Source organism: Astyanax mexicanus, chromosome 9 (assembly GCF_023375975.1).
Source record: "Astyanax mexicanus isolate ESR-SI-001 chromosome 9, AstMex3_surface, whole genome shotgun sequence".
Taxonomy (NCBI): Eukaryota; Metazoa; Chordata; class Actinopteri; order Characiformes; family Acestrorhamphidae; genus Astyanax; species Astyanax mexicanus.
This window is the reverse complement of record NC_064416.1, coordinates 36,705,951-36,733,219: the sequence shown is the minus strand read 5'-3', so window position 1 is coordinate 36,733,219 and position 27,269 is coordinate 36,705,951. Positions and strand designations below refer to the sequence as shown.

General features: G+C 37.0%; 5 protein-coding genes and 1 long non-coding RNA gene across 9 annotated transcripts in view; 5 read left to right on the top strand and 1 right to left on the bottom strand.

The window, feature by feature from the left end:
• Positions 1–466: 466 nt before the first annotated feature.
• On the top strand, positions 467–5,411 carry LOC103038579 (extracellular calcium-sensing receptor-like). The gene is made up of 6 exons (XM_007231538.4): positions 467–693; positions 804–1,092; positions 1,598–2,353; positions 2,436–2,663; positions 2,789–2,912; positions 4,193–5,411. Exons 1-6 carry the CDS (start codon positions 491–493, stop codon positions 5,104–5,106), a joined length of 2,514 nt encoding a protein of 837 aa, XP_007231600.3. The 5' UTR covers positions 467–490; the 3' UTR covers positions 5,107–5,411.
• A 3,570-nt stretch (positions 5,412–8,981) lies between these two features.
• Positions 8,982–13,035, top strand: LOC103038054 (extracellular calcium-sensing receptor). Its single transcript, XM_007231536.3, has 6 exons — positions 8,982–9,355; positions 9,574–9,859; positions 9,960–10,757; positions 11,300–11,527; positions 11,631–11,754; positions 11,854–13,035. The coding sequence occupies exons 1-6, from the start codon at positions 9,126–9,128 to the stop codon at positions 12,762–12,764; spliced, it is 2,577 nt and encodes an 858-aa protein (XP_007231598.3). The 5' UTR covers positions 8,982–9,125; the 3' UTR covers positions 12,765–13,035.
• A 364-nt stretch (positions 13,036–13,399) lies between these two features.
• On the top strand, positions 13,400–17,215 carry LOC103041284 (extracellular calcium-sensing receptor). 2 transcript variants are annotated; one of them, XM_015600817.3, is made up of 5 exons: positions 13,400–13,670; positions 13,912–14,197; positions 14,770–15,810; positions 15,958–16,081; positions 16,205–17,215. In XM_015600817.3, exons 1-5 carry the CDS (start codon positions 13,465–13,467, stop codon positions 17,113–17,115), a joined length of 2,568 nt encoding a protein of 855 aa, XP_015456303.3. In that variant the 5' UTR covers positions 13,400–13,464; the 3' UTR covers positions 17,116–17,215. The 2 variants fall into 2 exon arrangements, with proteins under 2 accessions (XP_015456303.3, XP_022523035.2); XM_022667314.2 differs by having other exon boundaries at positions 15,958–17,215.
• LOC111191710 (uncharacterized) overlaps positions 16,186–27,269 on the bottom strand; it is a 121,200-nt gene continuing 110,116 nt past the window's right edge. For all 3 annotated transcript variants that reach the window (XR_007440767.1, XR_007440768.1, XR_007440769.1), the window contains 4 exons: positions 25,532–25,616; positions 20,994–21,078; positions 16,473–16,557; positions 16,186–16,269 (listed from right to left, as the gene is read on the bottom strand). This is a non-coding gene — a long non-coding RNA (uncharacterized LOC111191710). The remainder of the gene's footprint in view (positions 16,270–16,472; positions 16,558–20,993; positions 21,079–25,531; positions 25,617–27,269) is intronic.
• Positions 18,362–27,269, top strand: part of LOC107196878 (extracellular calcium-sensing receptor-like) — a 44,223-nt gene continuing 35,315 nt past the window's right edge. Inside the window, exons 1-6 of the mRNA XM_015600805.3 lie at positions 18,362–18,645; positions 18,771–19,062; positions 19,237–20,031; positions 20,128–20,355; positions 20,443–20,566; positions 20,726–21,307. Coding sequence (XP_015456291.3) covers positions 18,431–18,645; positions 18,771–19,062; positions 19,237–20,031; positions 20,128–20,355; positions 20,443–20,566; positions 20,726–21,307 — 2,236 coding nt within the window. The 5' untranslated portion in view covers positions 18,362–18,430. The remainder of the gene's footprint in view (positions 18,646–18,770; positions 19,063–19,236; positions 20,032–20,127; positions 20,356–20,442; positions 20,567–20,725; positions 21,308–27,269) is intronic.
• On the top strand, positions 22,978–27,127 carry LOC103037740 (extracellular calcium-sensing receptor-like). The gene is made up of 6 exons (XM_022667325.2): positions 22,978–23,253; positions 23,345–23,636; positions 23,768–24,559; positions 24,697–24,924; positions 25,038–25,161; positions 25,264–27,127. Exons 1-6 carry the CDS (start codon positions 23,039–23,041, stop codon positions 26,169–26,171), a joined length of 2,559 nt encoding a protein of 852 aa, XP_022523046.2. The 5' UTR covers positions 22,978–23,038; the 3' UTR covers positions 26,172–27,127.

Genomic DNA, 27,269 nt, shown 5'->3' with positions numbered 1-27,269 from the left:
CCTCACTCTTCCTTGCTTTACCTCACTCTGCCTCCAGTCTAATTTCGCTATGGGAGCACAGTCTGCAGCATGAAGACCTCTCTCTCTTGCATGTGGGTAATGCAATATGAGTTTGCTGTTATTCATGATATTATTGCAGCTTTTACAATGTGTTTACCATTAAAAAGTACTAATAAATATAACAATAATTTTAAAGACTTACAAATCTTTCTATTTTTCCTAATTCCAGGTTAAAAACAACTGTTTTCTAATGGGACACTGTGCAGAACAAAGTGTAAAGAATATTTTTTCTGTGATCAGACTTCATAATTAAAGGATTAGAACAGAACATGGCTCCCATTCTGCCCCACAATGAGGTCATGTGGTAGACCCACTCTGATTTGTTCAGTTTATCTGGCCATGCCCAGAAGAGCTCCATGCATGTCTATAAAAGCATGAATACATTAGAAGGCGAGAATTCATACAGCAGAAAAAGAGGACAGCGTTTGTGATGTTTTTTCATACAATATTGCTTTATTTCAGCCTCCTAGTAAACGGGCAAAAGCCACGTTGCCATATTATGGAAAGTCCAGAGTATCTTCTGCTGTCCAAGGATGGAGACGTGACAATTGGAGGAGCTTTTTCAATACACAGTGGTGTTACACTGCCACCAATGTCATTTACTGAAAAACCCAAATCACTGCTATGTTCTAGGTTTGTTATAGTGAATATGTTACATTGAAGCAATTTTTATTTGAATGCTATCTAATGTGTTAAATATGTGTTTCTTTTCTTGCTTTCAACTGGTCCCCTTTTGTTCACAGATTTAACCTCAGAGAACTGCGCTTTGCTCAGGCCATGGTTTTTGTCATTGAGGAAATCAACAGAAGCAACAGCCTGCTCCCAAATGTCTCAATTGGTTACAGGATTTATGACAACTGTGGTTCGAGGTTCTTGTCTATGAAGGCATCCATGGCTTTGATGAACGGTCAGGAACTAACAGCAGCTGAAGCCTGCTCTGGACAGGCATGGGTGCAGGCCATCATAGGAGAGTCTGAGTCTTCTCCAACTATAGTCCTCGCCAAAACTACAGGCCCTTTTCATATCCCAGTGGTAAGATAGGTTAAATGCTGTTTTACATCATGCCTTATAACTCACAAATACCAACGGTGATTGAACACATGTTGCTCACTTGCTATCAGTGGACTTTATTTCATCATCTATTTTTTATTTATTTATTTATTTATTTGCTATGAAAATATCTATGAAATAGATATTCTGTATTTATGTCCATCAGTGGCAGAAATGCAAGATATTTGAATATTGCGTTACATGACAAATTGTTTTTGTAATAACAGTATGCTGCCCATGCTGACTTTACAATGGTCCTGATGTATTGTCTATATGTTGTACTTATATGTATGACAACTTTTTATTGGTATTGGAAATACACAATAACCTTGTTGTAATCTTAAACTTAAACCAATGGTATGACATCGTAATTTTTTTTTCTGTGCTTTAAGTACATTATTATTTTCTTTGTTTCTCCCTAAGCGCTTATTGTTCTTAAAACATCGTGCTTAGTTAGTAGACTGTGCTTTTGATTTTCTCTCCTCAGATCAGTCACGCTGCAACATGTGAATGTTTAAGCAGCAGGACAGAGTACCCCTCTTTCTTCAGGACTATAGCTAGTGATTACTACCAGAGCAGAGCACTGGCCTATCTGGTCAAACACTTCGGCTGGCTTTGGGTAGGAACCGTGAACAGCGACAGTGACTACGGCAACAACGGAATGGCCATTTTCCTGGAAGCGGCCAAAGAGGAGGGGATATGTGTGGAGTACTCTGAGAAGTTTGACCGGTCAGAACCTGCCAAGCTCATGAAAGTGGTTGAGTCTATTAAATTGGGAACGACCAAAGTGGTTATCATATTTGTCGCCCACATTGAGATGAACATTTTAATAGAGCAGCTAATTCTAAACAACGTCACAGGCTTACAGATGATTGGCGTTGAGGGATGGATAACGGCTCCCAATCTAATAACTCCAACAAGCTACAATGTTCTGGGTGGATCTCTTGGATTTGATGTGGGAAAATCAAACATTGTTGGTTTTGCTGATTATGTTATTAAAGAGTTTTGGGAAACAGCGCTGCCTTGCCTGCTTGCAGAGGGAAATGTTTCTCAAACTCAAAATGATTGCAGCCAATATAAGGACCTGATTCCATTTAGAAACTACAATGAAGACATTTCTGAACTGCGATATGCAAACAACATCTACAATGGAGTTTATGCTGTGGCACATTCTCTACACAGTCTACTTAGATGTACAGAAAACCAGGGCTGTGAGAAAAGGCAGACGATACAACCATGGCAGGTAGCATTATAATGAAAAAATTAAATGTTATCAATCTGTATATATCTACCTACTGTCACTACCTACTCATTTTCTTTCCTAGGTTGTTGAGTCTCTAAAAAAGGTCAATTTTACCACAAAAACAGGAGAGCAGGTGTGGTTTGACAGCACCGGAGCAACAGCTGCAAAGTATGACGTGATCAACTGGCAGCGTGGGCCTGATGGAGAAGTGCTGTTCAAGCAAGTGGGCTATTTTGATGCCTCTCTGCCTCCTGGACAGCAGCTTGTTATAACTGCTAAAAATATTGTGTGGGCTGGAGGACAAGCCGAGGTACAGGCAATGCTGGCTAATTCTATATACATTTCTTATTGAACATCCCAATTTAAAAAATCTGCAAAATTATAAAAAATAGTATTGACAGCAGTTTTAATATTGTTGCTCGTATCTCATATTAGATGCCAAGATCAGTGTGCAGTGAGAGCTGTCCTCCAGGCACCAGGAAGGCTCCTCAAAAAGGGAAGCCTGTCTGCTGCTATGACTGTATACTGTGTGCAGAGGGAGAGATCAGTAACACGACAGGTAATTACACATTTACAGCGTTTCAAAATAAATTTGTCAGTTACATATTTTGCACTCTCCTTCTACTTTTTAGGGTGCAACTACTGAGCAATGGTGTCAATAAATGAAACAATAAGTCACATATTGTATTTATATACATACTGACAGTCAAATTTAAACAATTCTTGGCCAAAAGAAAAAACACAATGGGAAAGGCATACCATTAGTCAGAAATAAACGTAATCATATATTTAAATTAGGGCTGTCAACATTAACACGCTAATGCATGCCAGTAATCTAGAAACTTGAATGCGTAAATGCTTATGCAATAGTATAACACATTACAGCATTTACTGTTTAGTTCAGAAGGTAGATTTTCTTTTATTTATGCTGAACTTTATGCTCTCTCTCTCTCCCACTCTCACACACTTGCATGGTCCCACAAAAACACACACACACACAGCTGATGGCACATTTCCCCTTTTCAAACTGTTGATAGTGTGAAATATGGACCTACGCTAGCATTTATTTTCTCTATTAGAACTCTCAGTTAAACTCAGTAACTTAGCACATTACAATATTCTACTTTTAAAAGAATTAAAACTACCCTAAGATATTATAATGCAGTAAAAAAGATCTATTCTGCCAGGTGTAAATAACACTGTACCATTTTTTTTATCCCCTTTCCAAACTTACAGTCAAATACCAGCATGTTAATGCATGATCAAAATATTGTTGTGATTAATACAATTATTTTTAAAGAGACTGCCACCAATACTACAAATCTACGTGTTTCTAACATTTAAATATCCATTATCAAAAGACTAGTCTTAAAAAAGAAAAAGTGTGATTAATCGTGATTAATAACAGAACTCTTGTGAAGATACAAATATAGACACTTCAATCTACACAGACTGGCTTTCTCAATTAGTTGCATTCAAAAATGTGGGCTTAGGCATTCACCAAGATGATCAAGATGATTTTGTCCAAAACAGAATAAATTAAACATTTAGATGATGGTCGAATACCAAACATTGAATACCTGGTCTTGAATTTGCAGAACATTGGCCAGGTACTGGCATTTGTGTTTGTGCCCTTGCTTTGAATATGTTTCTGGCTTGACTGTGCTGCTGGGGGAGGCTAATATACACATTGGCTTCTCTGACAATCAAAATACTTTTTATTCTTTTTTATTAGAACAATAATTATCTTAGTTTAGTCCAGACCAAGTTCTATTGTGCCAACAAATGTGATACAGTTTGCTTCGATTCCTAATAAGTATGACCCAATTTTCTTTACAGATTCAAATAACTGTGAGCAGTGTCCAGAAGAATACTGGTCAAATGCTGAAAGGGATAAATGTGTTTTAAAGGCTGTAGAATATCTTTCATTTACTGAAGTCATGGGGATAGTTCTAGTCCTGTTTTCTCTTTTTGGAGCAGCATTAACGCTTTTCGTGGCCATTCTGTTTCTGTTGAAGAAGGACACACCTATTGTCCGAGCCAACAACTCAGAGCTGAGCTTCCTGCTGCTTTTTGCACTGCTTCTGTGTTTCCTCTGTTCACTTACTTTCATTGGTCAGCCCTCCCATTGGTCCTGTATGCTGCGTCACACAGCTTTTGGGATCATCTTCGTCCTCTGCATCTCCTGTGTTCTGGGGAAAACAATAGTTGTATTAATGGCTTTTAAGGCAACACTTCCAGGCAGTAATGTCATGAAGTGGTTCGGGCCTCCACAGCAGAGACTCAGTGTTCTTGCTTTCACTCTCATACAGGTCCTTATTTGTATACTCTGGTTAACAATATCCCCTCCTTTCCCCTACAAAAACATGAAATACTACAAGGAGAAGATCATATTAGAATGTGACTTGGGTTCAGCTATAGGTTTCTGGGCTGTGCTGGGTTATATAGGAGTTCTGGCAGGTTTATGTTTTGTTTTGGCTTTTTTAGCCAGAAAGCTTCCTGATAACTTCAATGAAGCCAAATTCATCACATTCAGCATCCTTATATTCTGTGCTGTCTGGATCACCTTTATTCCAGCTTATGTCAGCTCTCCTGGAAAGTTCACTGTAGCTGTGGAGATATTTGCTATTTTAGCCTCCAGCTTTGGTTTATTGTTTTGTATCTTTACACCCAAGTGTTATATTATTCTCTTTAAGCCTGAACTAAATACAAAGAAACATATGATGGGAAAAGTAGTATCAAAATCACTTTAAGAAATTAATTAAAATATTTATGTCTACAAACAATGTTTGTTTGTCTCAGTCTCAATGTTGCTGTGGTAAAACCTAATTAAACTTAACAATAAATGTTTGTCCTGTACAATAAACACATACATTAACTGATCCGAGATCCATTGGTCTAAAATGAAGAAAATCAGGGGCATCACTAGATTTACAGATAAGGGGCAAATGTCTACTAGCACTGGGATCCTGGTTGTATGGAACATTTGAATAGGAATTCCACGCAAATCTTAGTACAAGAGGCCCTTGGTCACAGCTAGCACCAGGCAAAGATCTAACATCATTTATAAGCTTTTACACCCGCTCTTTCAGCCATGTCTGTGTACCTCAGCTGCTTTTATATTAATTATGTATGAATTAAACTTACCTAATATATATATATATATATATATATATATATATATATATATATATATATATCCATAACACCACTATATACATATATATACATCACACCACTAAATCTTGAGGATTTCTTTTCAACCATTCCATAGAAATCTTTCATGTTTGATAAGGAACATTACTAAAAAAAAACAATTGTAATAGTAATAGAAATAAAAACAATATTTAAGTAAATCTGCTAATGTCAAAATATAATGAACAAAATCATAAAATTTGCTCTTTTCTGAACTTAATTTTAAAATCAATATTTTTCTGAATACAAATTAAACATTTCATGTCCCCCAAACCTTTAGTTGTGTTACGTTTGTCTAGTTTTTTATCTCTATTTTCAAACATGCAGAATTTGGGTTGATTCCTGTTACTGATCTGGGATTATTAAGTGGAACTATTAAGTTATTTTACTGCAGAAAACTAAATCTTATATAAAATAAATAGACTAAATCTTAATTTTCTGAACAAGCAAACGTTGTGGAACTGACTGAATAATAAGTACCTGTTTTTTACTTTTATAAGTACCTTTTTTACAACCATTAGTGGCTTACTTGTGTGTGTGTAATATTTAGTGCCAAAAAGCTGCAAAATATGCACATAAACCTAAAACAGACAAAAGAGTGAAACATTAACAACTCAACATGCTAAGCAAATGACTGAAGAGACTAGAGGCCAAGATATCTTGACAAGCTACTTTGAAAAATTCCTTTGCTAAGCATCATAGTTTGGTAACAAATGAACTAGCTTAGCTTGCTTTACCAAACTTTAATAAGTAGCCAAGTGTTTGTATATTCTTTTTTTAATTCATTATTTCAAACAACAAAATTCTGGGATAACAACAGTGTATTTTTTTTATGGAATGTGTTTAATGCATGCTGAAGCTACATTAGTGTAGTACAGTTCATATTACAATGTTAATCATGCTAATTTCGCTAGTTGGTCAGGGCAGTTATATATTAAAATCTCCGCTTACAGTTCAGGAGGCAAGACACAGCACTCTTCATAACTTTACCCCAAAATATTTGTTGACACAACTAACTGCGAAATTTTCTTTTCTTTTTGATTAATGCTGCTTTTTTGGTTCTCTAGTTCAGAGATACAGTGGCTGCTTCACTTGTAGATGGTCCTGCTTCAGGGTCTTTTGTTGCCAAAGATCCTGTTTTTAGCCATTTATCCATGAAACCAATCAACGAGCTTGACCTAATAATGTTTTATTTTGCAAATAAATTAATCATATTTCTGTCAAATCTTAATTACATTTGCTGAACTGTACATTTTTGCTGATCTACATATTGGAAGACTTTTACTTTGCAAAATGGAAAAAATAAATTTGACCTATGGCCTCCATGCAGTACCTCTGCAGGCCACTGGGGAGCTGCGCACACAGGTTGAAAACCACTTCTACCATCATCTATTTAGATAAAAAAATTATCTGACCAATATTTTGTCACAAACACTGTAACCAAATATATTTTACTTTTGGCAAAAATAAATAAATAAATAAATAAAACTCACTATAAAGCACTTAAAAGTTCATGGCACTTTCAACAACAGTGGTCTCATTTCATATTCAGATATGCTTTTCTTCAAGTAATGGATTTACTTAAGGTGTAAATGAACGTTTGGTAATCGAAAAGTCAGCTTTGCGAAAATGAAAAAATAAAAAGGAAATATCCAAGTGCCCAAAATTAAATGTAAACATTTTTTTAAGTCAAACTGGTTACCGTATTTTTCACACAAGTCCTTTTATTTTCCCAAAAATCACCAGTGCGCCTTATAAGACATTATGTAGGAATTCTACCAGTCAAGTTGTAAGGAGCAGTAAGTCCAAAGTTATAAAGAAGTTTCAGTAAAGAAAATTTCCAACACCAAGGCTGGAACAGTATTAGCATTAGCTGCTAACCGCACCACTAGCCCTTTGCCTCTCAGAGTTGAGTATATCGCACTGCAGCCTATGTGTTTACCACATTAAAACAAGCTATGTGTGACTAACCATTACCTGATAGAGCACTGAGCTACTCGAACACTCAGGGTCTCTCAGTGTAGCACTGTCAGGCAGCATTTACTAGCAAGAAGCACAGCTAACCACGGCTAGCGCTGCTGCTAACCACAGCTAGCGCTGCTTTTAACTGTGCTAAATTATTGGAAGTTTATGCTTACTGTAAATAAACAAAAGCACATAACTCACCCAAATAAACAGTTTTTAGAAGAGAAGTCTGTGTAGATTAACATCCAGCACTCATTTGACTGAAATATATATATATTTTTTTACAGTTTTGTTTACTAGGTCGCCCCCATCGGTGAGACCTGCTCAAGAAAAACATGTCCCTTTTCCTTAACAGTGTCGTTTAAAATGTGTGTCATAATCCATTGCAAATAGACCAGAAAATACATGTTTATTGTTAGTGCGAAAAATACAGTAATAATAGTTGTAGGAGTCAAGAATCATAGTTCATTTTATACCTACAGTGGTGCATCAATACATTAGCACTGGATAAAAAAAGACTATTTCCGATTAGTGCCTGTGGCTCTATAATTCCCTGCTATATAGGGGCAGTTCTTAAACAGACTTTGGTCAAACTAGCCGACTCATGGATAAAACCTCCTTATTTTGCTCCAAAGAATTATTGCGGTAATAGATTGCTTAATACGTGCTCTATATGGACAAGTAGTTTGAACATCTCTGTGAGTAGAATGAATATTATATCAGCATTCACTTAAGATATGAAGATTGGAGGAAAAAGGCATTTTTTTGTTTTGAAGAGAAAAAACTTATCTAAATATATGAAGGGTTCACATCTTCATACTCTTCATATATTCCTCAAATATTACAATTCCTCTAATAAATAATGAAAAACAAGGATAACGTTTTAGGGGCCCAAATATATGCTTTAATCAGAATCATTCACCACCACTGAAAGCTCCAATTAAACAAAAAACACATAAAAATTAAATATTATAACCACTGTAAAAGAGCTCAACAGTCATGTGATATTTAGTTTTATATGTATTATTTTGCACATGCATGAATCATATAAGAAATTATTCAATAAACGGTGTTGTTCAAAGATATTCAAACATAAAAATATTCTGGCTCCAGCATGTCATTTCTTATCTTATGCCGACCTTAGCTTGCCAATATTACAAGACAAATCTGTCTAAAATAAACCAGCACCCAAATTTTATGGGGGGTTCCAGTGCCTAAAACTTAAAAAAAAAAAAAAAATGAATAAAGGAAGAAAAAAAACAAAGAACACGTCATCAAAAAAAAAGATCATAAACTGAAGTAGATGAAAGTAAATATTCTTAATCCAAAACAAATTAAGACTTAGATAAGTTTAAATGCTTATTTATTCAATACAAACCTATATATAATACTAAATTCAATATCCCAATAATTATTGGTGTTTATGGTGTTTATCAGTTACCGTTCCAAAATTCATTAAAGCGTTTTAAGGAAAAAGTGGCTGGAGGAGGATATAATAATCCCTTGCATCATATTTTATGATCACATGACCTCATACAAATGATCACATGATCTCATACTAGAAGTGTGTGGTATCAGTCCCTATATTAGAGCTTTCAGTAGCAGCCGGGTAATGGAGTTGTGCCCCAGAGTCTGTGTGATGTTTCTGTATGTATTCCTGCTGCTCAGTGTCTTTAAAGCAAAGGGAGAAAAGGCTAAATGTCAAATCATCGGGAGCCCAGAGCCCCCAATGCTCTCCAAGGACGGAGATGTTATAATTGGAGGAGCTTTTTCAATTCACAGCAAAATTACATTACAGAAACTGTCTTTTACTGAAAAACCACAACGTCTTGCCTGCACCAGGTTTGTTTGTTTTTCTCTACAGCTGCTGAGATCTAGCGTAAAACTTTTAGTTGTTGAGTTTCGAAGGTAAGAAATTGTGTAAGTGTTAATAAGACTTGTGCATTGTCAAGACTGTAAGTGTAGTAGTAAAACCGTGGATAAAGACAGACAATGTTAAAGTATGCTACTTTCTACTGTGCTAACAAAATGTTTAATTGTCTCTTTTCTTCTTTTTATAGTTTAAACTTAAGAGAATTTCGGTTTGTTCAGACCTTTATCTTTGCTGTTGAAGAAATAAACAACAGTACCCTTCTTCCTAATATTTCAATTGGATACAGAATATTTGATAGCTGTGGTTCAACACTAGCCTCTATGAGATCAGCCATGGCTTTGATAAACGGTCAGGAACTTACAGCACAAGAAACCTGCTCTGGGCACTCAGAAGTGCAAGCTATCATAGGAGAATCGGAATCGTCCTCAACCATCGTGATGTCTAGAGCAACCGGGCCATTTAAGATTCCAGTGGTAAAACACATACAGATAAATCAAACTATTTGTGGCATAACAGTATTGTTTGTATTGTGTTTGTATTAATGTATGTTTTGTGTTCTCTTACTGTTAACAGATCAGTCACTTTGCTACCTGTGCTTGTCTGAGCAACAGAAAAGAGTATCCCTCCTTCTTCAGAACCATTCCCAGTGATTACTATCAGAGCAGAGCACTGGCTCAGCTGGTCAAGTACTTTGGCTGGACCTGGGTAGGAGCAGTCAGGAGCGATAACGACTATGGCAACAATGGCATGGCCACATTTGTGGAGGCAGCAAGAAAAGAGGGAGTATGCATTGAATATTCTGAGGCTATTCTAAGAACAAATTCCAAAGAAAGCATTGCTAAAGTTGTGGAAGTGATCAGAAAAGGCACTGCTAAGGTTCTAGTAGCCTTTCTGGCCCAGAGTGAAATGGACGTGCTGTTAGAAGAGGCTCTAGCTCAGAATGTGACAGGGCTCCAGTGGATAGGCAGCGAGTCCTGGATTACTGCCAGGTATCTGGCAACTGAAAGGATTTCGCACGTTATCAGCAGCGCAATGGGATTCACAATCAATAAGTCTAAAATTCCAGGCCTGAAGGACTTCCTCGTCAAGGTCCATCCATCTCAAAGTCCCTCGAGTGCCCTTCTCACAGAATTCTGGGAAACAACCTTTGGATGTCAGTTTTCTCCCAAGAATGAGAATGAGAAGCTTTGCACTGGTGTGGAGAATCTCAATGAAATAAATAACACATTCACAGATGTGTCCGAGTTAAGGATTTCTAACAATGTGTATAAAGCTGTTTATGCTATTGCTCATGCTGTGCACAACACACTGAGTTGCAAAGCTGATGAAAATGAGATTTGTGCCCAAAAGGAGGCACTTCTTTCAAGTCAGGTGGGGAAACATAAAATCTTCAAGAATAATAAATTAATTAGTAAAGCAATTGAACATGCTTAGGTTTTGGTGAAAACAAATGTAAAATGTCAATGGTATAAAATGATTGTATTATATTATATTATAATTATATAATGTCTGTACTCTGTATTACAGTTTTTTTTTATTCATCATGGTATTATATTATTTATTTATTATATCATGCATTCTAATTTATTATACTGTATTTTCTTTTTATTTTACATATTTCAGTACAAGAATATTAATGTTAAGAGTATTAAAAATAATTTAGGACTTCTACTCATGGATTACTGTTATTAATACAATACAAAAATATATCAGTAATGAAATTTGTAAAGAAAATAATACATATATTTCTTTACATAATGCTTTAATTCATTTTTGATGCCTTGCTTATAATTAAAATAATATACATTGTACTTTCCCCCCTATTTAAATAATTTTGTCTTCCTTTTTATCTTTTGTAATATAAATAACACTGACAGTTAAAAGCACAGAGTGTTCCCTATTCATTTCTGCAGGTCCTGCACTCTTTACAGACTGTGAACTTCACAATGCCTACAGGTGAGGAAGTGTATTTTAGTGCAAATGGAGACCCTATCGCAAAGTATGAGCTTGTGAATTGGCAGAAAACTGCCCCTGGAGACATAGCCTTTGTAACAGTGGGTCACTACGATGCCTCTCTCCCAAGTGACGAGCAGTTTGTCATGAAATCTGTCAATATAGTTTGGGCTGGTAATAGTAATGTGGTAGGTATAATTAAATTAAATTAAATTAAATAGCTTACTGTTATAATTTAGTTATAATATTGGTGCAATTTTAATGAAAACTGTTTATCTGAATGTGTGGCAGAGGCCCAGATCTGTGTGCAGTGAGAGCTGCCAGCCAGGCTTCAGACAGGCACAAATTAAAGGGAGGCCGCCTTGCTGCTTTGCTTGTATACAGTGCCCTGTGGGTGAAATCAGCAATCAGACTGGTAATATATGTATTTTTCTTTATTGTTAAAAAACAAAAACAAACAATGCGTATGTCTATATTAATACATTTTCTTAAAACCATTCTGTTTTTATTTTAGACTCTGCTGAATGCATCAAATGTAATCTGGAGTTCTGGTCAAACGAAAACCACAGCCTCTGTATTCCGAAGAAAGTTGAATTCCTCTCATTTGAAGAAAACATGGGAATTCTCTTGACAGTGTTTTCATTAACGGGGGTTTCTTTAACAGTAGCTGTAGGACTGGTATTTTTCTACTTCATAGACACACCTTTTGTAAAGGCAAGCAACATTGAGCTGAGCTTCCTGCTGCTCTTCTCACTAAATCTGTGTTTCCTCTGTTCACTGACCTTCATCGGTCGTCCCTCAAAGTGGTCCTGTATGCTGCGTCACACAGCGTTTGGGATCACCTTTGCACTTTGCATGTCATGTGTTCTGGCAAGAACGATCGCGGTGGTGATGGCGTTCAGAGCAACAGTGCCAGGAAACAGTCTTCCTCAGTGTTCAGTACCTGTACAGAGAGTGGGAGTTTTTAGCTGCACTCTTTTTCAAGTCATCATTTGTGCGTTGTGGTTAGCACTAGCACCACCAGTCCCTCGCAAAAACATGGCTCACTACACTGATAAGATCATTCTAGAGTGTGATTTAGGATCAACTATAGGTTTCTGGGCTGTGCTGGGTTATATTGGACTTTTGGCTCTTTTGTGTTTTGTTTTGGCTTTTCTGGCTCGGAAACTTCCTGATAACTTTAATGAAGCCAAATTCATCACATTCAGCATGCTCATATTCTGTGCAGTCTGGATCACCTTTATCCCAGCTTATGTCAGCTCTCCTGGAAAGCTTACAGTCGCTGTGGAAATATTTGCCATTTTGGCCTCAAGCTTTGGTTTACTGATCTGTATCTTTGCTCCAAAATGTTACATTATTATACTTAAGCCGCAGCAGAATACTAAAAAACATCTAATGGGAAAAGCACATGCAAAATCCCAATGATTTTATTCTTTCATTGTACAAATAAAACAAGCTTAACACTATGTTCATTATATTTAATTTGTAAAAAATAAAAAGATAAGAAATCAAATAAATGTACTGCATTTTTACTTTGTTTATTTTACTGAACATACATGTGCATGCCAAAAGTCATGGGATAGCAGTACAGACATTGGTCATGAAGTGTTACCTCAGAACAGCTTGGGAATGCCCACACACAGTTAAAAGTTGTGAGTTGTTTTATAAAACACTGCCCAGCATGCTCATGGCAAGGCAATGTCTTAACAATCCTAGATCCAGAGTATTACATGTGTTCTATATATGTATATATATATATATATATATATATATATATATATATATATATATATATATATATATATATATATATATATATATATACATATATAAGTGTGTGTAAAATAATAAAAGCAAAAATACAGATACCCCAATAAAATAAGATACAAAGCTGCCCTTTGTTAAGGCCCTGATTGGACCACACACCATTAAACACCCGATTGCTCCATTTGTATGTCAATCATCACACTGGCTTTCATTATTGGACAGACAGGGTAAACACCCCACATAGCATCATGTCAGGTTCCATGTTCCACAGTTATTAGATGTATATAAACACAAATAAAACACAGGTCTGCTTAACACCTAAACTATTCTGTAAGGCACATATTAGCTGTATTGAGCCATGCTGCTTCTGGCAGACATACTGATGATCTTCATTTTTACTGCTAGTGCCAATGGGCAGCAATGCATTGCTTACGGAGCAGATGATTTTCTTCATTTTTCTAAAGATGGGGATATCTCCATAGGAGGCATATTTTCCTTCCATCAGTATCCAGGTGGTCTGAATCCAACACTGCAAGTTAACCCTGGGAATATGAGGTGTTATGGGTAAGGTGGTGAAAGATAATAATGGGGTTACAGTGTTATGTTATACGGAACTGAAAAGCAACTCTTCTTAACTTCAGAAAAAAAAACTGTGATTGATATGACTACTCTGTATGACAATGCATTAATATGAGGTGTTAAAAATGTAATGCTACCAAAATAATATTAATAATAATGATGTGTGTGTATTGCAAAATACACACTTAATACACACATTAGGGAAACATTGTACATTTCTTTGTAGGGTTGATCCAGGAGAGCTACAGTATGCCATGACAATGATGTTCACGATTGAGGAGATTAACAATAGCACAGAAATCCTTCCAGGCTTTACCATGGGCTACAGAATATATGGCTCTTGCCCCAGCATTCCTCTCTCAGTTAGGGCATCGCTGGTTCTAATGAATGGGCCTGAAGAGGGAAGGGAAAATTGCACCAAAGACTCCACTGTACACGCTGTCATCGGGGAGACCACTTCCACAGCCACCATAGGAATCGCAAGAACCATGGGCCCTTTCCACATACCAGTGGTGAGTCATTTAGCGTATAAATTGCTTAATAATGCAACCTGCAATTATAGACAATTATGCAGAAAATTAGATTACATATAATAATCTGCCCATGGACCAAATTACTTACCAATTATGTGTGTATATGGAGAGATAATTTTGTTTAATTATGTATGTTTACAACAATGTTGATTAATATTTGTTACAACAATTTAAATCTCTAATCTTACCAATTTAAGTTTAATTATCCATGTTGAGCATCCAGGCACAAGCCCCTTTTTTCCCTGGGACTGGAATCTGAGTGGATACCTATAGGTTTGACACGTGTCTATTTATAAAGAGCTTAGCAACATTGTAGTGTGATTTATGTGCATTTATTTATAATCACATTCACTTTGTATGAATACATTACAATGATTTGTACCTTTAACAAAAGGAGATAACATTTTGGTATAAAAGGTATAAAAGAGTTTTAAGGAGAATCCAGATATGAGTATCAACCATGCAAGAATGGGTATGAGTAAGTATTAGTGAGTATTAGTGAGAAACTTGTATAATATCAGTACCCTATTGCAGATTGTTTTGTTTTACAGCTCAGTCATTCAGCCACCTGTGCATGTCTCAGCAACAGAAAAGAGTACCCCTCTTTCTTCAGAACAATTCCCAGCGATTACTACCAGAGCAGAGGACTGGCAAAACTGGTCAAGCACTTTGGCTGGACCTGGGTGGGAGCCATCAGAAGCAGGAGTGACTATGGCAATGATGGAATGGCCAGTTTTCTAGAAGCTTCTAAAAAAGAGGGAATCTGTGTGGAGTACTCTCTGGCTATTTACAGGACTGACTCCAGACAGAAATTTCTAGATGTGGTGGACATTATCAAGACATCTACGTCCAGGGTAATTGTGGCTTTTGCAGATGGGAATGACCTGGACCTTCTTATTAATGAGCTTTACAACCAGAATGTCACTGGTTTTCAGTGGGTTGGAAGTGAAGGCTGGATCACATACAGGTATTTAGCCAATGCCAGGAACTATGCTGTGGTTGGGGGTGCAGTAGGCTTTGCCGTGCCCAATGCGAATATTCCAGGCCTGAAAGAGTTTATTACAGGCAGCCGGCCCTCTATGACCCCAGGTAACACAGGACTCGTTGAACTGTGGGAGAACGTGTTTGACTGCAATCTGAGACCACAATTAGCCATTAGTGCCAAACCCTGCACTGGAGAGGAGTCTTTGGGGAATGCACACACAAGCTTTACAGACGTGACAGATGCCAGCTTGCTGAATAACATTTATAAGGCTGTATATGCTGTGGCCCACGCTGTGGAGGGACTTTTGGGCTGTGTGGAAGGAAAAGGGCCGTTCCACAATGGCGCATGTGCAAACAAAGAGAAAATAGAGCCATGGCAGGTTCTACATTACCTCAAGCAAGTAAACTTTACAACCAAAAATGGAGAAAAAGTACTGTTTGATCAGGTGGGTGATCCAGTTGCACGCTATGCCCTGGTCAACTGGCAGATGAGCAGGGAAGGAGAAATAAAATTTGAGACCATTGGCTTGTATGACGCATCTCAACAAGAAGGCCATGAGTTTGTAATGAATGATGTTACTGCACTCTGGGCAGGGGCTAAACGTAGGGTAAGCAAACAAGAGCTTAAATTGGATTTTTTTTATCTGTCAATCTGGAACATAGACCACCACAAAAATACTGTAATAACCAAACTCTCTATATAGCTGTCTCATCTTATGAATCAAACTCTGAATTGGGTTGCTTCTGTACTTCAGGTTCCTATGTCAGTATGCAGTGAAGACTGTCTCCCAGGAACCAGCAGGGCTTTCATAAAGGGGAAGCCAATCTGCTGTTTTGACTGCATCCGCTGCGCAGATGGAGAGTTCAGCAACACCACAAGTGAGAAGATCAGGCTCCTATCTTTTACACTGATGCTGATGGTGCTATTACGTAGTCGACTTAAAGCTCAAACAGTTTCACGCAGTCCTGAAATTTCTTCATTTGCCCTTTTTAATATTTCAGATGCCGTCTCCTGTCTTCAATGCCCTGTCGAGTACAAGTCAAACGGGAACAAGACTCGATGTGATCTGAAAAATATAGAATTTCTAGACTTTAATGAGCTCATGGGAATTCTACTGATGACATTTTCTTTGTTTGGCGGATGTCTCACAATCACAATTGGATTAATTTTCTTCCACTTTAGACAGACTCCTATTGTCCGAGCCAACAACTCAGAGCTGAGCTTTCTTCTGCTCTTCTCTCTGACTCTGTGTTTCTTTTGCTCACTTACTTTCATCGGTCAGCCCTCTGAGTGGTCCTGTATGCTGCGTCACACAGCGTTTGGGATCACCTTCGTCCTCTGCATCTCCTGTGTTCTGGGGAAAACAATAGTGGTGTTAATGGCCTTCAGAGCTACACTTCCAGGAAGTAATGTCATGAAATGGTTCGGGCCTCCACAGCAGAGACTTAGTGTTCTTGCTTTTACCCTCATACAGGTCCTTATTTGTGTGCTTTGGTTAACAATATCCCCTCCGTTTCCTTACAAAAATATGCACCAATACACAGACAGAATCATACTAGAATGTCATGTGGGATCAGTTGTAGGTTTCTGGGCTGTGCTGGGGTATATAGGATTTTTAGCCCTTTTGTGTTTTATTTTAGCTTTTTTGGCTCGGAAGCTTCCTGATAACTTTAATGAAGCCAAATTCATCACATTCAGCATGCTGATATTCTGTGCTGTCTGGATCACCTTCATCCCAGCTTATGTCAGCTCTCCTGGAAAGTTTATCGTAGCCGTTGAGATATTTGCCATTTTGGCCTCAAGTTCTGGTTTACTTTTCTGTATATTTATTCCCAAGTGTTACATTATTTTATTAAAGCCACATGAGAACACTAAAAAACATATGATGGGTAAAAATCCCTCCAAAATCTAACTATTAATGTGTCTTGTTTATGTTTTACTGTTTAATGTTTGATTTTTGATTATACAGTGCTGTCCTTGTAGACCATCTAATAAAACAGAGATTTAAAATGTGATTGTCTTCTTGCTAAACTATCCCCGCCCCCCACCCAAAAAAAAGAAGTATGAATTCATGCTTTATTTCTTTGACTAATCCTTAGACTTGAATGAGAATCCACAAAAAACAGCCTTATTGAGAAAAGGTCACCATGATGGTCTTAATGTAAATATCAGTACAATAGATTGTTCAGCCAGTGTTCTTATTATTATAAACCAACTTATGTCATGTACACTGCCTAAGGTCATAGAATAGCAGTATGTAAATTAAACACAAGATTTACATCAGGAGATATTTAGGTAATGCCCCTATCTCTATACACTGTGAGGTGAATATGTTGCAAATAAGGCTGAACCCTGGCAGTGACATTATTAATAAGAAGATCAGACACTGACTACAATATGAATGGGGGCCTGTATATGGATAAAATCCTGCTTATCAGCTGTTGGTTGTGCTAAAAGCAGGAGAAGGTCAGCATGCTAGTAGCAGTAGGGAAGTTAGGTAGCAGTTAGAAAAGGATGGATGATATGGCCCTTAAAGTAACATTGCGATATTACAGGGTATTGTTACAATAACAATATTTTTTGTGGTATTAAAAAGCATTTATTTTTTATACTAGAATATACTATATACTAGAATAACTACTGCAACAATATTATAAATATAATAATAATATAATATATTATAATCTAATAAGAGTATCATACATGACAAAAAAAGTCAAAACCGTTTGTTACAAACGTTTCGTAAACAGCAATTTACCAAGACACTTTTTTATTAAAAAAAATAACCCTTAGTTAGCTAGATCTTTAGCTTTTAACTTTCCTTACTTTAGTTGGCCGAGAGCTGGGTTTTTTTATTGAAGGAGAACAAAAGAGTGTTTGAGGTTTATGGTATGTCAAATCCATGCACCAAACCATTCTAGGGCCCATTTGAATAATAATCAAATATAAAATTCTTCTTATGTTTGTTTTTAGCAACAAAAAAAAAAAAGGAGCACCAACATCCAGCAATTTATCGAGGCCTACTTCTTTCAGATTAGTGCTACTCCGATTGCTCCAAAGTCACACCTCCTTTGATTGTGACTTAGCAGTGTAATATTACCGCAGAGGATCTGCCCTTCCATCTGTATAAATGCCACAAATCCTTCCTGTTCTACCAACTGAAACAGCAGACTCCATAAACACACACACACATAATAACTATCAATTATCAACAGCTGAATAGGTGAATGGAGCATATCTTTAATCTCTTAAATGTGGTAATAGCCATAATCAATCTTTCTAGAACAAATGGGACATTCTGCAGCCTGCAAGGTGAGCCTGCATACCCACAGCTGTCGAAGGATGGTGATATCATAGTTGGAGGGATTTTTCCCTTCCATAGCAGTTGGGAAATCACAGATGTGTCCTATGTGGTCAAGCCATCACCACTGAATTGCATGAGGTGAGCATTAAATCCAAGCAGGATTTGCATACACTAAGTTATTTTTGTTAATATGTTATATAACAGTGAAGTGGCTTTTATAAATTCTTAAATGTCTGTTTCATCTGTTTTTCTTTTTAACCCAGTCTTGATTTCAGAGCTTTCCAGTTCTCACAGTCATTGATTTTTGCAATAGAAGAAATCAACAACAGCTCCTCTTTGCTGCCTGGTGTCTCACTGGGCTATAAGATATATGACACCTGCAGCTCCACAGCATTGGGGGTTAGAATGGCCATGACACTTGTTAATGGAAACGAGAACTCAACCTTGAATGAGATTTGCACAAGGCCAGCCCAGGTGCAAGCCATAATCGGCGAGACATACTCATCAGTGTCAATGGCAATCGCAAAGAGTGTTGGACCTTTCAGCGTTCCCTTAGTAAGAATTTAATTAATGATTTCCTTTTATATTATTTGATATACTGGACTAGTGTTTAAATTGTGAATTTAAACCTTAACTACCTGCTTTAGTTATGCAATATTGTTTTTGTTACACAAAACATCATGACTGAACACAATGCCTGATATACCTGTGTTTATATGTGGTTAATAGGTAAGTCATTATTCCACCTGCGAGTGTCTCAGTGACAAAAGGAAATATCCCTCATTTTTACGCACTATTCCCAGTGACTATTTTCAGAGCAGAGCACTGGCAGAGATGGTGAAACACTTTGGCTGGACATGGGTGGGAGCAATAAGAAGAGATGATGATTATGGTAACAATGGAATGGCTGCATTTACTCAAGCTGCAGAAGAGTTAGGAATATGCTTAGAATATTCTCTTACATATTTCAGAACCTACTCACAAGAAAAAGTGTTGAGAATGGTTGAGCAGATCAAAAGCTCCACTTCCCGAGTAATAGTGGGATTTCTTGCTCATTGGGACTTGGAGATTTTGCTGAATGTGTTTCATGAACATAATATCACTGGATTTCAGTGGGTGGGAACTGAAGGTTGGATTTCTGATTCTGGCCTAGCTGCAATGGATAAGCACAAAATCCTGCTGGGAGCTATTGGCCTAGCCATCCCCAAAACAACAGTTACAGGTCTGAAAGACTTTATTCTGGATGTACATCCACTAAAATCTGCAGGCAGTGCTATATTTACTCAATTCTGGGAGGCTCTGTTTCAGTGTACATATGCAAAACAGAATGAAACTGAATATACAGGAAAAGCGTGCACAGGAAAAGAGAAACTGTCTGAAGTGGAAAACACATTTACTGACATGTCCCTGATGCCCATTTTCAGTAATGTGTATAAAGGAGTTTATGCTGTTGCTCATGCCCTACATGGCCTCCTCAGATGCACACAAACATGCCCCACAAAGACACAGCCTGATCCTCTCACTGTGAGTTGAGTCTTCTCAAGTACATGTATTAAAATTAGAGTAGCAGAATGATGTACATTCATTAAGTTTTAATTACTGCTTGTCCTGTTTCTTCAGTTTCTAGAACATCTCAAAAGGGTGCGCTTCAAAACGAAAGAAGATGAAGAAGTGTTTTTTGATGAAAATGGTGATCCTCCTGCAAAATATGAGATTATAAACTGGCAAACAACTAAAGAACACCAGCATGAGTTTGTCACTGTTGGACTTTATGACTCCTCATTTCCTCCTCATGATCGATTAGCAGTAAACATGGCTTCTATTGTGTGGGCACAAAATAGCAAGCAGGTGAGCATAAGTGATAGCACAAATATAAGAAATATGTGTGAAGTACGTCTTTATTTTCAGACTATTAAATATGTATTTTAATTATAGGTGCCGAGATCAGTGTGCAGTGAGAGCTGTCCTCCAGGCACCAGAAAAGCTGTACAGAAAGGGAAGCCGATCTGCTGCTTTGACTGCATACCATGTGCAGAAGGAGAGATCAGCAACATGACAGGTAAAGAAATGCAGTAAAGGGGACAATAAACAATTTATTGTTGGTATTACCGGACATAATGAAACATAATGGAATAGCAATAATGTATGCAATGCATTCCTTTTTCATTTTCCATATACATGTTCCATGTTACTAATGCAACCTTTTTCTCTCTAACAGATTCAATTAAATGTGACCAATGCTACCAAGACTACTGGTCAAATCCTTACAGAGATGAGTGTGTGAAAAAGGAAATAGAATTCCTGTCCTATGAGGAAACTATGGGGATTTTGCTGACAGCTGTTTCAATTATTGGCACATTTTTAACAATAATGATAGCAATCATATTCTTTAAACATAAGAATACCCCAATAGTCAAAGCCAATAACTCAGAGCTGAGCTTTCTGCTGCTCTTTTCTCTGGCCTTATGTTTCCTCTGTTCACTTACTTTCATCGGTCAGCCCTCTGAGTGGTCCTGTATGCTGCGTCACACAGCTTTTGGAATAATCTTCGTCCTCTGCATCTCCTGTGTTCTGGGGAAAACAATAGTGGTGTTAATGGCCTTCAGAGCTACACTTCCAGGCAGTAATGTCATGAAATGGTTTGGGCCTCCACAGCAGAGACTCAGTGTTCTTGCTTTCACATTAATTCAGGTCCTAATTTGTGTGATTTGGTTAGCAACATCCCCTCCATTCCCTTTTAAAAATCTAAAGCACTACAAAGAGAAGATCATTCTAGAATGTCACTTAGGATCAACTATAGGTTTCTGGGCTGTGCTGGGTTATATTGGCCTTTTGGCTCTTTTGTGTTTTGTTTTGGCTTTTCTGGCTCGGAAGCTTCCTGATAACTTTAATGAAGCCAAATTCATCACATTCAGCATGCTCATATTCTGTGCAGTCTGGATAACCTTCATCCCAGCTTATATCAGTTCTCCTGGAAAGTTCACTGTCGCTGTGGAGATATTTGCCATTTTAGCCTCAAGTTTTGGTTTACTTTTCTGTATATTTCTACCAAAATGTTACATAATCATACTGAAACCAGATAAAAACACCAAAAAGCAACTTATGAATAAAGTGCCTTTAAAATGAGCTACATATTGACTATTTGTTTGACTTATTATGAAATGCATGAACCAAGTCTAAACTGGTTGATTAAATGGTTGATATTTTAGAATATATTACATATTACAATTCCACCCATATTAAAACAGAAAAAACATGTAGGGTCTGATCATTAATTCTGCTATTTTGCAGCATTCTTTTAAAATATTAAAATAACAAAAATGATTTTAATGGACATTGGGGTACCCTGGATTTTGTCTTAGTATGTTTTTCCTTATTTCATTTCATTTGTTTTTTATAATTATAATAATAATTATGATTATTAAAGGGCTAATGTAAACTGCTAAAATAGCTACTTAATAATACAATAATACAAACAATCCAGTGTTAATGAGTTTGGCTAGTGCATTTGTCAGCTGCCTTACAGATAAACAGAAACGGATCATGGGCGTAACTGCCATTCTAGTATTGGGCTTACAATTATATCTTTGAAATATTTTTTTGGGAAAAAGCATACATATAAGGTCAGAAATATACGTACACCTTAGATCATTCCGAAATGTATTTTAACTTGGCCAAGGTCTTTTACCTCCTGTTAGTGATCATGATTGACCAAAGGTTCCTAATGCCTAGATAGAAAGAAATCACTTGACAGCACTCATTGGATTGGCCAACACAAAATGGGAAGTCCAATCCGCTCAATACAAATTGAAATTTATATTAAACAAATTTATTTATATTTACAACAAATACTGCCACAAGGTAGCTTTACAGAGATATGTTTTTTAGTAAGCACAAAAGCAACAGTGGCCAGGGACAACTTTTTCAGACTGAGAGGAAGAAACCCTGAGAGGAGCCAATCCTCCTCTGGTCAACACCAGACAACACAAATACACAGAGTATTACAATATAATAAATGTTCTGGGGCTGTTTTCCTGCCAGGTTAACTCGTATATGGCACAATATTCATGGAATGGCCTTCTTAATAGTCCTTACAACAATATAGAGACTGTGCTTTAAAGGCAAGTCTTTGTTACAAAACGAACCAATTTAAGTGTACACTATCAATCCTGCCAAAAAGAGTGAACAAATATACAGAAATACAGAATTGTGCTAGAAGTTCCTTGTGGGCTTGTATATTTTATATGTAGGTATGATCAGTAACACCTTACATTACCTCACCACAACTAAAAGGAATGTTTCATAGAAAAAAAAAACACATGGCTGGACCACACAGAGAGACTTGAGTTTTACAAAACTCCTCAGAAAGTCACGCCTCCTTGAATGTTGGCCCAACAGTATAATATTCCCTTGAGTGTTTCCCCTTCCAACTGTATAAATATACAAAATCTTTCCTGTTCAGGCCACTGAGTTAAACAACAGATGTGACATACTAACCTTTAACCACGGCACCCATCGGTTGAATAGGTGAATGGAGCATATATTTAATCTCTTGCATGTGGTGATGGCCATCATCAATTTTTCCAGAACAAATGGGACATTCTGTAGCCTACAAGGAGAGCCTGCATACCCACAACTATCAAAGCATGGCGATATCATCATTGGAGGGATTTTACCATTTCACAGCAGATGGGATGTCACAAACATGTCCTATCTGGTCAAGCCACCTCCAGTGAAGTGCATGAGGTAAGAAGTATATAAAACAGCAGTGAAACTTCATGAAGGTTGATGAGGTATTTAATCATCTTGTAATATTGTTGTATGACTTGTTAATCAGTCTTGATTTCAGAGCTTTCCAGTTCTCACAGTCCTTGATATATGCAATAGAGGAGATCAACAACAGCTCATCTTTACTGCCTGGTGTTTCTCTGGGCTACAAGATATATGACAGCTGCACTTCCACAGCAATTGGGGTTAGAATGGCCATGACACTTGTAAATGGAAATGAGAACTCAGACTTGGATGAGCCCTGTTCAAAACCAGCTCAGGTGCAGGCCATAATCGGTGAGACATATTCATCAGTGTCAATGGCTATTGCAAATAGTATTGGACCACTCAGTGTTCCTGTGGTAAGAATTCTTAAATTTTAATTAATCAAACCTGTAATTTTTATTATTCAAAACTACATGCTGTAAATTATTAACAACATACATTCATGACTGAACACAATGATTAATACACTTGCATGAATCTGTTATAGATCAGTTATTATTCCACCTGTGAGTGTCTCAGTGACAAAAGGAAATATCCCTCATTTTTACGCACTATTCCCAGTGACTATTTTCAAAGCAGGGCACTGGCAGAGATGGTGAAACACTTTGGCTGGACATGGGTGGGAGCAATCAGAAGAGATGATGATTATGGTAACAGCGGAATGGCTGCATTTACTGAAGCTGCAGTTGAATTAGGCATATGCCTGGAATATTCTATTCCATTTTTTAGAACCTACTCACAAGAAAAAGTGCTAAGAATTGTTGAGCAGGTCAAAAGCTCCACTTCTCGAGTGATTGTGGCATTTGTCGACACATGGGACTTGGATATTTTGGTACATGCCTTTTTTAAAAACAATGTCACTGGATACCAGTGGGTGGGTACTGAAGCCTGGATCTTTGATCTAGAACTGGCCACACTCGATAAATTCAACATACTGCAAGGAGCTATAGGGCTGGCTATCTCCCAAACAACAGTAACAGGTCTGAAAGACTTCATTCTGGATATAAATCCACTGAAGTCTGTAGGAAGTGCCATATTTACAGAATTCTGGGAGGCTCTGTTTCAGTGTACATTTACAAAACAGAATAAATCTAAAGATAAACCAGTGTGCACAGGAGAAGAGAAAGTGTCTGAAGTTGAAAACCCATTTACTGACATGTCACTAATGCCAATTTTCAGTAATGTGTATAAAGGTGTTTATGCTGTTGCTCATGCCCTACATGACCTTCTTGGCTGCACTCAAACATGCCCGACCAAGAAGCAGCCAGATCCATTCACAGTGAGTTTAATGGGTTATTATTAACTATTTTATGCAATATACTTCACACACAAAGAATAATTACAGTTCCTTAAGCTTTCTAAAATATTATAAATAAAGACATTAACATAAAGACACCAATCTATTGTGTCTATAAGTTTCTAGAGCATCTCAAAAGGATTCATTTCAAAACCAAAGAGGGTGATGAAGTGTATTTCGATAAAAATGGAGACCCTGCTGCAAAATATGAGATCATAAATTGGCAGACACATAAAGAACATCAATATGAGTTTGTCAGTGTTGGACTTTATGACTCAACTCTACCGTTTCACAATCGATTAACGGTAAACATGGCCTCAATTGTCTGGGCAAAAAATAGCAATCAGGTGAGTTTAAGGGAGAAAGTTGCCTAGATGTTTTTAAAATAATTTAAATAATTTTAAATAAATAATGTTATTACACAAGAAACTGTTTAATGTTGTTTTTCCTGCTGTCTTAGGTGCCAGTGTCAGTGTGCAGTGAGAGCTGTCCTCCAGGCACCAGGAAAGCTGTACAGAAAGGAAAGCCGATCTGCTGCTTTGACTGTATACCGTGTGCAGAAGGAGAAATCAGCAACATGACAGGTATGGGTATATTGTACTACATCTTAGAAGATAAAAGTTTAAATGGTTTAGGTTCCAATGTGTTAATAGTAAAATTGTGATTCATGATTTTTGTTTTAACAGATTCTGTTACATGTGAACAATGCACCCAGGACTACTGGTCAAATCCATACAGAGATAAATGTGTAAAGAAGGAAACTGAATATCTCTCCTATGAGGAAACCATGGGCATTTTGCTGACAGCTGTTTCTGTTATTGGTGCTATCATGGCAATAACAATAGCAATATTGTTCTTTAGATATAAAAATACCCCAATAGTCAAAGCCAACAACTCAGAGCTGAGCTTCTTACTGCTCTTCTCCTTGAATCTATGTTTCCTCTGTTCACTGACTTTCATTGGTCAGCCCTCTGAGTGGTCCTGTATGCTGCGTCACACAGCTTTTGGAATAATCTTCGTCCTCTGCATCTCCTGTGTTCTGGGGAAAACAATAGTGGTGTTAATGGCCTTCAGAGCTACACTTCCAGGCAGTAATGTCATGAAGTGGTTTGGGCCTCCACAGCAGAGACTCAGTGTTCTTGCATTCACTCTCATTCAGGTCCTTATTTGTGTGATTTGGTTAACAACCTCTCCTCCCTTTCCTTTCAAAAATGTAAAGCACTACAAGGAAAAGATCATTCTAGAATGTAATTTAGGATCAAATGTAGCTTTCTGGGCTGTACTGGGTTATATTGGACTTCTGTCTCTTTTATGTTTCATTTTGGCTTTTCTGGCTCGAAAGTTGCCTGATAACTTCAATGAAGCCAAATTCATCACATTCAGCATGCTGATATTCTGTGCTGTCTGGATCACCTTCATCCCAGCTTATGTCAGCTCTCCTGGAAAGTTCACTGTAGCTGTAGAAATATTTGCCATTTTGGCCTCAAGCTTTGGATTGCTGTTTTGTATCTTTCTACCAAAATGTTACATAATCATTTTGAAGCCAGAGAAGAACACTAAAAAACAAATGATGGGTAAGATGGCAGTTAAGTGAACTAACTGTTTACATTCTTACTACTGATATAAACCTACGCTAATTCATGTTTACTAAATGTATCATTAATGTATCATTTATTTTTTGCATAACTTTCCAATAAGCCACCAACTCAGTATAAACTACTAATCAAAGGTTTTGACTGTACCTCTCATAATTTTAATAAACAAGTTTTGCTCAATAATAAAACAAAATACAGATACTTGTCAATATAACTACTATAAAAATGCAAAAAATGGTGCAACACACAACAGCTTTATACTGTGCAGGGATACACAGAGTACGAAAGGGAAAATTTGAATACCACAGCAAGTAAAAAGTGAAGGGGCCTATCTTTTAGACGATGCCACGAACATGGTCACCATCTTGAAAGCCGAATGCATACACAAGGTAACAAGGTAACATACCTGAAAATAAATACACAAGACAATAAATAAATGTAATATGAATTCAGCAGGAAAAATCAATAGACATATAGACATATGGTATTAGTCCAGTTCATCTATAATACTTGTTGTTTTACAGAGGCAGTAGTAGATATTATTAGTGAAGGCAGTCCTAATGATAAAGTTGTGCAGTTTCCACAGCTGCTTGAAAGGCCTGAAGTTTAAGGCTGTGCAGTTTCCACTGTGAGCCAACTGTTGCAGACACTCTCTGTATCTCACAAAAGTAATATTTTAGAAATATTTGTTTCATTGGACAGTACAATAGAAATTAAGTAAGTACATAACTTAGAAATAGATTAGTCAGTGTAGAACTTGTATAGCAGTATACATTTACTGTCATCTAACAATAACATAATGTTAGATTAAGTACATTACTTTCTAAGTAGCTGTTCATGTGTTTAGCATTATATCTAAAGGTTGGCCTTAAAAAAAGAAATTGTGGCAGCTGGTAGACAGTGTTGGGCACGTTACTTTGAAAAAGTATTTAGTTATAGTTACTAGTTACTGCTCCAAAAAAGTAACTGAGTTACTAATGGAGTTACTTCACTATAAAAGTAACTAGTTACCAGTAAAAGTAACTGTTGCGTTACTCGCCCCTAAAAAAAAAATGAACAAAAGAAAAAAAAGGATGTAATTACTATTATTATTAGAA